Raw genomic sequence first — 11,076 nt, 5'->3', positions numbered from 1 at the left:
AGAAAAATTAATCTCTGAAAATTTCAAAGATACTGAAAAATAAAAATCCATATTTTGTATGCACCATGGAGAGGCATGCTGAGTTAACAGCTTAAAAGTCTAGCATCAAGAGCCTAGTTCAAGGTATGAGTAATGATGGTGGTGAGAAGCTGCATCACCATTGGTGCTAAACTTTAATGCAGAAACTCTCAGATAGCCAGACAGCAAATATAAGAAATTAATTTTATTTTTTTGAATGAAGATGATAAATAATTTAATGCAGAGAATATAAGGATTGTCAGAATACCAGCAAGTTCAACTGTAAACAAAATAAAACAGCAATAAAAAAAATCTGCCACTAGTCAGTACTATAGTCCTTAGCCCATAAAAGGCCTATTTTTACTTCAAAGTTAATCCAAAACTTAAAAAAAATCTTATTTTACTAAAAGAATCAAACCAAGCATCTGCATTTGTACTCAACAAGATGGAACTAATTCAGTTTTGAAAGGCATGGATGTTTTGGATGTTGCAACTCTGTAACAAGAGTTGTCAAGTTCTTGACAGAGTGGTCAGGAGGGTGAGTGTGTCCTAGAGGATTACAGAAGAGTGGGGAGGAGGATTACTGGCACCACTGAGATTCTGAGTATTTCCATATTAAAAGCCAGATACTATGCCCAGAAAATATGTGCAAGTTTCTTGGAAATAATCTGTGCTACTTGAGGGGGGAAGTTAAGAGCACTTATCTGAGTATTTTTCCACAAAAAAACCAAATTTAATTTTAAAAGATATATTTCTGGTATAGCAGAAGAAATACTTTGGAATAAATACAGTATTGAATAGGAGGCAATAAAATATTACCATATGGCTACTTCCCCCCAATTATTTTGCTCTTCAGTGTTTCATATTCAGAAAACATTTTTATTATACAGGAAGAATATCAAAACAAAAAGGTGCCAAGGTTATCTACAGCACAAGTGTGATCAGAGTGGTGTTGTCTGGGTGGCCTTTTCTGTCTGTATTTAGTGCAGTCATTCCATGGAGATCTATTTCCAGAACCTGTAAAACCCCAGTGCTATTGCTAGGCAAGTGAACACTGAAGCTGTTAAAAAAAAAACAACAAAAAGAGGAGATAATTAGCTGAATGCTGTTGTACCACTTTATCCATATCCATAGAGGAAATTAGCTGCAAACAGATGTAAGAATGTGCCAGCTCTAGAGCAGAGTCTCCTAAACTTCCCGGATTGCTGCAGGTGTAACAGACAATTGCAGAAGCCACTGGCTGGTCTCAGATGCTGCACCCTGAACAGCAGCACAGCTGCAGTGCTGAGATGGGAAGCCCAATGCAGCAGCCTGTGGAGCCACGTTTTCAGGGACATATCCCAACAGCTGTGCTGGATATCTCAGAGCACTACAGGTTACAGGGGCTTTCACTACTGTCACCCAGCCACTGGAAACTGCACTACACGAGAGCTGGCTGCACCAGGGCTCAGATCAGACATTGCAGATTTCCCATAGAACCAAAATGACAATGAATTTGAAAGTGAGCTGTCAAACACGGCAGCATTCCTGAAGCCTGACGAATTGTCCTTTGGAATTGTTACACTGCTGTTTCAATTAGTGTTAGAATAAAGCTGATTACATTTTCCTTTGAACTTATTCTCACTTCCCAATATAATGCATTACTCTCTTTTTATCCAGCTCTTACACAATAAAAACTTCACTGGTTATGTATATATTGACAAGACTAATCTCAAGTCAGATTGAAATTTGTTCTGCTTGGCAAAGGGAAGTACAAGTGCTGCCACACTCAATGCAAGGCAGAACTGGTCACTCTCAGACCAGTCCTGAATGATAGCAAACTTTCAGGCTAATGTAAATGACCTCAGCAAAACCTCTGTAGCAACTCCATCACATCAATGGCTGCTGCAGCAAGCAGAGGTGCTGTCAAACTGGATAAGGTATTTAGGCTTTTAATTTTTTTTAAACCATATCCATATTTGTCCTAATCCCAGTTCTGGGCACAATCCTAGTCCTACTGTGGCATGCCTCCACCTCTTCTGTGTTCTCTGTCACATTTCTTCCAGCTGAAGTGGGGAGGGAGATCTTCTCCACCCAACCCTGGCTGTCTGCTGCTACATGACATGCTATGTTTCCTTTAGCATATACTCCTGAAAAGAATTTCAAACATCCACAATCCAGTACCTGCACTCACCTCCTTGCCTGTCACATACCTGCCAAATAGCGAATGGTCTCAAGTTTATTCGATTCCATGAGTGTTTTCAAGGAAGCTATTTCAGTGTCAATTTTATTACTGATTTCTGAGATAATGCTGTTGGTATTTGCATCCTGAAATATAACAAGACAGCATATATTTGACAATGGTCTCTAGCCCCTTCAGCTTTACAAAGCTGAACTAAAATACAATGCTACCAGAAACAAGAAACAATTTCCAACCTATCTCTGCTAAGAGACATTAGAAGATAGAGAACATTGCTTTATACAGTCTGGGAAGATTGCTGAAGGGATAGAGATAGAAAGAGAAAACTCCAATGATCCAATCATAGACTGGCTTGGGTTGGAAGGGACCTTAAAGACCATCTAGTTCCAGCCCTGCTGCCAGAACAGGGAAAACTTTCACTAGACCAGGTTACTCAGAGCCCCTTCCAGTCTGGCCTTGAACACTGTGGATGGGAATGGATGGGGACCCCTCTGAGCAACCTGTGCCAGTGTCTCACCACTCTCAAGACAGACTTTTGTCTCTGGTATGCCAGTGCCTCCTAAAGGAGATACTCTACAGCACATTTTGCATTTGTGAAAAACAAAGGTTTAAGCATTCACAAGGCATATCACACAAATGGAAGATATGCTCAAGGTGGGACATGGTCCCTCTTCAGCCTCTAAGACTTTGCTGTCCTCCAGCAACTTTGAGGACTTCCAGCCCTTGAATTGCTTGGTTTGCAGGCACCTGCACCATCCCTGTGGTACAGTTCATCAGTTAACACTGGGAAAAGGGCAGCATGATAGCTCATACTGTGCCATCCTGTGACAAGGTACTTGGCAAGTGAGGGACAAGGCTTGTGTGCCTCCCTCTGCTGATTGGAGTTTAGTGTGAATCCCACAGGCAAGAAACACCTACAACAGCCCTGAGTGATAGAGCCTGGCCTTTTGCTTTGCCATACCCATAAATGTATTAGCTTTCACCAAAGTCTGGTTTTTACATAACATGCAGTGCATAACTATACCCTGCTTTGTTCAATACTTACTTTTTTATGAAACTCTGTAGTTGCTTCCATCAGTTTCCTCTCCTGATCTGTAAACTGTGGATAAAAGATAAATTACAACTGTAGCAACAGAAGCACATCACAGAGCTAATAAGGGCATCTTCACAGACCAACTTACCATATCTGTCACCCTGCTCCTCTCCAGGTTTATGTCTAGCTTGCTATCAGCTCGGATTTTACCGGTCTCAGTCTTTAAAACAAATTAAGATTATAAAAATGGCTATTTATTCTCCCTAATGGGAGTCTGTAAGTACTTGCTGTTTACTTACCATTAGCTGCTGTTTAACTTGATCTAATTCAATTTTCATTTTCTAAGTGCAGAGGAGAAAAAAAAAAGATTTTTACAAATTCAAGAAACTTAACCAAATGAATCAGTGATGTTATGTGCTATCACTGCATCCATGCAATTATTCTTCCCCCATTTTTCCTCCCAATGGGGCAATTTGTTCTTGATTAAATATCCTAACTAATGTGTTTGGATATATAGGCATATATAATCTGCAGGGAATTTTGTTCAAAATGAAGGAATTATTTTGTAACAATGATCTTGTTATTCTGAGTCTAAAGACAGCAGAGAAATATCTAAATACTATGAAGTAAAAGCAAAACGTGTCTCAATCACCAAATTAGTTAAATTGTTGCAAAGGAATGGCTGATTCCTTTCTCTGCACTATATGGTTAATGGCCAGAAAGCAGCAGTTACCCTTAAATAAAACTACAGAAGACAAAAAAAAATGTACACATCTTAGAATCCTTTACAGAAGATCTGAGCAGGTCACAGCACGTGAAATATGTGTTGATGTGATCTCTGAAGTTGTAACATACAACTTCAATTCTGATAGAAGTACCCAGAATTACTTTTACATTTAAATTTTGTTCCACAAAACTGTACATCAGGTAAAACACAACAAACACTGCAATTAAACTGCTTAATGAAAATATGAATTAGTACCTCATTCTCTGCTCTCAAGTTTGCAAATTCACTTTTCTCCAGGATGACCATATCTTTTCTAATGGAGTCCAAATGTGCCATTATCTGCTGTAAAGTTATTTCCTTTGAAAAATAAAACATGCCAATGATTAAGGTACACTCTTTCTGGCAAGTAAAGAAAAATGTTTAAGTCTGAAATGATGAAATTAGACACTGCAAAGCACAAAAGCGAGGAGCCTCTAATAAGAATGTGACAGAAACAGACAATTCCATACCAGCAGTTTGTTTGAAAGACTCAAACTGTTTTTCTGTTGCTTTAACACACCAACTCTAAACTTAAGCAAAAAGGCCAGAGGTGTTAGCCCAAGTAGTGACGAAATGAAATAGACCTGAAACTACAGGTCAGTCCTGCAGTCCCTTCCACTTTCAATGAACATTCAGTAGCCTCAGAAGCATTACTTGTTGGTCTGAATGCAGATCCTACTAAGCACTTTCATTTCTTGCCTACGAATTAATCGAAAGCCAAAGACTTAATGATATGAGCATCATACTGCCAGCTTCAAAGTCTGATGGACAGAAGTAAAACACTGCTAAAAAACCCTGAAAAAAGCCTTTCTGGTGTTTGAACTAAGTTCAGAATTCAACCACTATGTATAAACACAGGAAAAAAAAACAAACCAGAAAATAAAGGAAGAACCTCAATATTTTAAAATGCTGAAAGCAATACTCCTTCACCCCAGCATATGGAAGTTACCCTACTATTTAGCATGGAAAATGACACATGGCTGTGGGATTCTTTGATGCACAGTGATGGTTTTGATCATTTCTCCACAAGACTGTGCAAGCTGTCATTCTTCTTCAATTACTTAATGTAATTAAACTTTCATTTTTATTTGAACTGCAGCCTTTCTTCTAACAGATTTTCATCTTACTAGCATTTACTAGAATTAGCATTTACTAAAATTGCATAACTTCTTTTTTTCCTTTAAAATCTCAGAAGAAGACAAAACCTTCTGTCTCTGTGGTTTTCTTTCACCAAAATGAAAACCTTTCTTTTTGGAAATCCTATTACATGCAAAGCATCCTAAACAGAATTTGCATGTAACTGTGTTAGGCAGAAACACTGGTTTTTATAGTGTAGTATATATATAGTGTAGTCAGTACTGATAATAAATATTTTAAGATGGTATGAGGCATATTAGCTCCTCAGTGTAAGTGCAGCCGAGGAGCTGTAAAAACTTCATTGCGTTCAATGTAGTTCAAAGTAGTCAGACTTCAGTGGGAGCTGGTCAGGGCCTACAACTATCTGTTAAAATCCCAAGTGAAACTTAGGAAAACCTGGCAAGTTTTGAGTGTTTATAATACTAGAGAGAGCTGCTCACTTGTGTTTTAAAGATGCAAACAGGAGCCTTTATAGCTACACAGCACAGATGAGGTTTTACCTGCTGGGCCTGTGTAACCATGTCCTTATAGACGGTGTCTAAGCTGACGTTGGACAGGGTTATCAACGCCGACACGATGGTCTGTGCTTGCTCCTTCCCAAAGCCTAGGGGATAATTGAAGGATGACAAGTTAAGGTGGTATTAAAAATCTGGGTGAGGAGCAAGAGACGCTCAGGTGAAACACCTAACCACAGTGGCACGTGGGAATTCACACAATGACTGGAAACTTACAGCCAGGAACCAATCACTGTGACTTCAGCTAGAAAAAACAAATTTAATGCTGCAAAAATCTGAAGCACAGGACCTTTTAATATACTGAAAGTCTAGACATGAAGCTGACAGAAAGACCAAATCTCTTCATAGAAGATCTAGCCGTTCATGCATTATAAAAATAATTTAGCAAAACTTTACCTCATAATGAACTTTCACAAACTGTTAAAACCAAACATACCTTGAGCTACAAAGCATGCATTCCACAAAATAAGAACAAGTAATTCTGCATATACTGGAACTGTCCTGCACAGACAGGAACATATGCAAAACTGATTTTTAAACTGCTACATCCATTGCCTGCAGAATGAACTCAAACTGGGATTTTTGCTTTCTGATGATAAAAAAGTACACTTTGTCTGTAGCTTGGTGTAAATTTGAAGTGCTAAAGATGATGTATGGTGAATAATGGGGGGAAAAATTGTTCTCATTTTAGCCAGATCTGGTCAAGCACTGAGAGCTTTTGCCCTAGAGATTTATTTCCAGAAATATGACTGATATGCTTTGTTTTAAATACCCCATTTTATAAAGTGGGCTAATTTAACACTGAAAAGTACTTTCAAGGCACATTATTTAGAGAACTATACCACTGCTCCCTTCCAGAATACTGATACTGTCCAGGTGCACCACTGGTTTACATGTCTAAAAAAGCTACACATGCTTTATGACAGCTTCCTTCCACTACAAAGTGTGATAGCATTCCTTCAGTTTCTCTGAATTTCCAGGGTTACTTAAGCTCTTGCCAATTCCTTATGTTGCTCTTCCTTCACAGCAAGAAATGACTGTGTTTTGTGAAAGTTTAGAAAATGAGGAAAAATTTATATAAGCGAAAGATTGGAGCCTGAAAACTGCCTAAAGCTTGGGAAAAACTAAAATGGCTCTCTCACTTTTTTTACCTATGGTGGTTTTACCTATGAAGACTTGTGGTACCCAAGTAGAAGTTACAGAACAAATTAAACGAATAACAACCAGCACCAGACAAACTTCACCCCACAAGTTCTAAAGGAATTCAAAGAAGAAATAGCTGAATCAGTCCCTGGGACAAGTAGCATTTCACAGCTTGCCATGGTTACCCATGGACTGGAAAATAACAGTACCAGTTTTTAAAAACAGTTCTAGAGAGATGCAGGGAAGTACAGGCTGTCAAGTCTGACAAGCATAAAAAAAATAAACAGCAGACTACTGTCTTTTAACTACTAACACATATTATTATTAGACCCAAATAGTGGAAACAGAGCTAACCTCTGACTGTACAAAGTTTCTATTGTCACTTGGGATTTTAAAAGACAATTGCTAGTCTGATGAAGACAAGCTCAAAGCTCACTAGGGATCAACAGAAAAACCCAACCCTTTGAATTACTAGGAAAAGGAATAGAGAACACAACATCCATAGGACATTCAGTTGTCAAGTAATGCCAGCACTGTTTCCCTCAAAACATGGAATGGAATGTGACAGAAGCAGAAAATATTAACAGAAGGGCATAATGAATAATCAAAAATATGGAGAATCTACTGTTTCAGGAAAAATGCAACAAGCTAGGATTCTTCTGTTTGGAAAATGATGGGGCAATACAATAGAAGTTTGCATAATTTTGAGTGACATGAGAGAGTAAATGTTCACTCTTTCTTCCCACAGAAGAGCTGAGTGGGCATCCAGTGCACCTCACAGATGTCAGATTCTGCATAAACAAAACACGTGGATGTCGGGTGTTCCATGAGAAAGGATGTTTTGGATAGTAATCAGTTTATAGTGGCTCCGGGACTGCATAAACTTGTAAAAAAATTTCCATTGAAGGTTATTAAACTCTCAACTGATTTAAAATACCTCCAGGGTGACATAAACTGGAAACTTGGAAAATACAGGGGGATGAGTGACACATCTGCCCTGTTATAACACTCCTCTGCAGGCTCTGACTCACAGCTGCTGCCAGGAGACAGAAGCCAGGGCTGGACAGAGCTCTGACTTCAGCCAGTCTCACTCCTAACACAAGTGTGGGCATTGAGAATGTATCACAGCACCATGCTGCTGAAAATATTTCTCATTAGGGAAAAACCCTTCAGCTACTCTTAGCAGGCTAGTAGAAAGAATTTCTTGAAGAGCTTCATTTTTGGTAAAAAATGCTATAAAGTGTTTTGCTAAAAATCTTAAACTGTTACTGTTACTTTACATTTGTTACCTGTGTTATGTTCCTCAGCTGGAAGACACCACATAAACCTGCCTACAGCTCCAAACAAGGTAAATCTAATGCCCTTAAATGTCCTAATGTCAATCTTACTTGTATGGCACAGGATCAGATGCCTCTCCTTCACCAGCCTCCTCAAGAGGCTGCCAAAACATTTTACACCACCAGGTACTGGTACTCTGGGGAAACTGACAGCACTAAGTTACGCTACTTAATATTAAAAGTTTTCCTTTGAATTATTTATCTGATATCACTTACCATGGGCTTCTAGATCCTGCACTAAAGCATGGGTATCAAAAGTCACCTTCCTCTGCTCCAGGGGAGTGATATCAACTCTTCTAACATCATATGACTTCCTAACAAATGTGGCAGCAAAACCTGGAAATAACAAAACATGTCTTAATCTTACCTTGATTGGCTTATCATGCAATACACTTAATTTCTTTCATCACAGAAAAGCTGCATGGATGTTGCAACAAAAGGCTGGGTTACAGCACGCATCAGAAACCGTCAATCCCTTTTCCACAGGGAATTTACACTAAATAGGACTTACAGGCCTGTCTTAAGTTCATTCATGTGATTGTGCAAGAGACAAGCATCCTGATACAGCACAAATAAACTCCCAGAGCCAACTGTTTTATGATAAAACATCACTTAAATAATTTTTGTACTTATAAAACACTGAATGACTTTACACAATTAAGCATTCATTGCTATTTTATTTAAATTGCTAAGCCTTAATTCCAACAACTTTTTCACAGAACCACAGAATGGTTTGGTTTTGAAGGGACTTTAAAGATCAACTAATTCCAATACCCAGCCATGGGCAGGGACACCTTCCACTAGACCAGCTTGCTCAGAGCCCCATCCAACCTGGACTGGAACACTTCCAGGGATGGGGTATCCACAGCTTCTCTGGGCAACCTGTGCCAGTGTCTCACCACCCTCATAGCAAAGAATTTATTCCATTTATCTAATCAAAATCTCTAATTTTCAGTGGCTTGTGTGAACATAAAGCTACAATTTTTTAAAAAAATATATGCATGCCTAATTTTCATGATGAAAGCATTTATTGATTCACCAGGAAAGTAACTGGACAGTAAAGGGATACAAAGTTTCTAATACCTCAGAGATAAGGTATACCTAGTTTCTAAAGAGGTATTAGTTAACCTCATGTATTAGTTAAAGATCCACTATTTATGATGTGCCTTCCCACAAGCAGGTTTTGCTACTTTTATTTCAAGCACGTTTCTCTTCACCTTATGTTTGTATGATTTTGCATACCACAGTCTGTTCTGATTAATTCTTTGTTATCTAAGCAACCCTGTTACTTCTGAATCTGTTAATTTGAAACTATATGCACTTAAGGCTCTTGCCTTAACCAAATTGTCCTGTGTCTTATCCAGGTCTTTACTTAAAAGCTTTATGTCATTTGAAGAAGGAATTTATACTGTGCCACTACTAGATAAATCAAGTTATGTTCTGTCTTACAAATACTATAAATAACTAAACCAGCCACAGCACTGTTTTATTAATGGCTTTATTAGAGTTAAGATGCACCGAACGCTACATACAAATAATGAAAACCAACTCGAAACATCCTTTTCATGGAGCTGTCCCAGGTTTTAAACGCACAGCTCCTGTCTTCTAAAGGCGTTGGTGGATTTTTTCACTGGGTTGAACAGCTACGTTGCACAGATGCTGCCTCAAGAAAGCTGATATTACAGTTCTGGTTGCTTGCTAGCTGCTCTTGGCCCTACTGCTCCACTCCTGCAGTCTCGACGGGACGCGCCTCTCGCAGCCCGGAGCTGAGAAAATCACTCCACAAACCTCTACCTGATACAAGTCTCGGTGACTCCCGTCTCCCCGCCCGGGAAACTCCTCCCGCCCCGAACCTCACCTGGCAGCCCCACTCGGCCGCTCCCGCCCTGGAACTCACCCCTTGTTCCAGCCCCGAGGGAAGGCGCCCAGCGCTCCCTCACACCGCCTCAGGGACGGGCCCCGCGGCCGCTCCCACACACCGAGTCCGGCCAGCGCCCTGCGCAGCCCCAGCGCCGCCCACACCCGGCCCGGGCTAACCCGACCCGGCAGCTGCGGGCCCCGCCCAGCCGGCCGGAGGACCGAGCATGGCGCTGCGGCGCTCTCACCTCTGCGAGGAGCCGGGGGCAGCCGCGCCGGGCCCGGGAGCAGGAGCGGGCCGGCCCAGGCGCGGATGGCACCGCTGCTCCCGGCGCCCCTCATGGCGCCCCAGCTCTCCGCTTCCGCCCGCTCACTGCCGCTTCCGGCCGGCCCCGCGGGGCATGCTGGGTACTGTAGTCCGCGGCCGCACGGCAGGGCTCGGCCGGAGGCGGCGGCGCAGCGCCCCCGTGCGGCTTGGAGGAGCCCAGCGCCCTGGCCGCCATGTGCGCCCTCAGCCGGCGCAGCACCGCGGGAGCTGCTCCGCTCTGTGACGCGCAGGGAAACAACCTGGAAGATCAGCTAGTTCCAAACCCCTGACATGGGCAGGGACACCTTCCACTAGACCAGTGTGCTCAAAGCCCCATCCCTGACTGAACACTTCCAGGGATGGGGCATCCGCAGCTTCTCTGGGCAACCTGTGCCAGTGCCTCACCACCCTCACAGCAAAGAATTTCTTCCTTATATCTAATCCAAATCTCTCATTTTCAGTGGCTTGTGTGAACATAAAGCTACAATTTTTTAAAAAATTCATGCAAGTCTAATTTTCATGATGAAAGCATTTATTGGTTCACCAGGAAAGTAACTGGGCAGTAAAGAGATACGATGTTTGTATCTAATATCTCAGAGATCCCTTCTCTGGGCAACCTGTGCCAATGCCTGGCCCCCCTCACGGTAAAGAATTTCTTCCTCCTAGTATCTAATGTAAACCTGTCCCAGTTTAAAACCCTTGCCCTATATCCTGTCACTATTATCTCATTTAAAAAGTCTCTCTCTTTTCATAAGCCCCCCTCCAGGTGCTGGAAGGCCACAGT

General features: G+C 41.3%; 1 protein-coding gene across 2 annotated transcripts; it reads right to left on the bottom strand.

Annotated features, from left to right (window-relative positions):
• Positions 1 to 208: 208 nt before the first annotated feature.
• CCDC90B (coiled-coil domain containing 90B) lies at positions 209 to 10,382 on the bottom strand. 2 transcript variants are annotated; one of them, XM_056490240.1, is made up of 9 exons: positions 10,234 to 10,382; positions 8,345 to 8,464; positions 5,634 to 5,737; positions 4,213 to 4,314; positions 3,530 to 3,571; positions 3,379 to 3,450; positions 3,243 to 3,296; positions 2,211 to 2,325; positions 209 to 1,078 (listed from the first exon to the last, which is right to left on the bottom strand). In XM_056490240.1, exons 1-9 carry the CDS (start codon positions 10,325 to 10,327, stop codon positions 1,023 to 1,025), a joined length of 759 nt encoding a protein of 252 aa, XP_056346215.1. In that variant the 5' UTR covers positions 10,328 to 10,382; the 3' UTR covers positions 209 to 1,022. The 2 variants fall into 2 exon arrangements, with proteins under 2 accessions (XP_056346215.1, XP_056346226.1); XM_056490251.1 differs by lacking the exon at positions 10,234 to 10,382 and adding an exon at positions 10,026 to 10,198.
• Positions 10,383 to 11,076: the final 694 nt, after the last annotated feature.

The sequence above is a fragment of the Oenanthe melanoleuca genome, chromosome 1 (genome assembly GCF_029582105.1).
Source record: "Oenanthe melanoleuca isolate GR-GAL-2019-014 chromosome 1, OMel1.0, whole genome shotgun sequence".
Lineage (NCBI taxonomy): Eukaryota > Metazoa > Chordata > Aves > Passeriformes > Muscicapidae > Oenanthe > Oenanthe melanoleuca.
The sequence above is the reverse complement of the archived record's forward strand: the minus strand, read 5'-3'. Positions and strand labels throughout refer to the sequence as shown.

Coding starts and splice junctions, on each gene's coding strand:
- CCDC90B (XM_056490240.1), bottom strand. CDS start 10,327: ATGAGGGGCGCCGGGAGCAGCGGTGCCATCCGCGCCTGGGCCGGCCCG. Junction 3,451..3,529: donor AAGTTAAACAGCAGCTAATG/GTAAGTAAACAG, acceptor TTTGTTTTAAAG/ACTGAGACCGGTAAAATCCG. Junction 3,297..3,378: donor GGAGCAGGGTGACAGATATG/GTAAGTTGGTCT, acceptor TTTTATCCACAG/TTTACAGATCAGGAGAGGAA.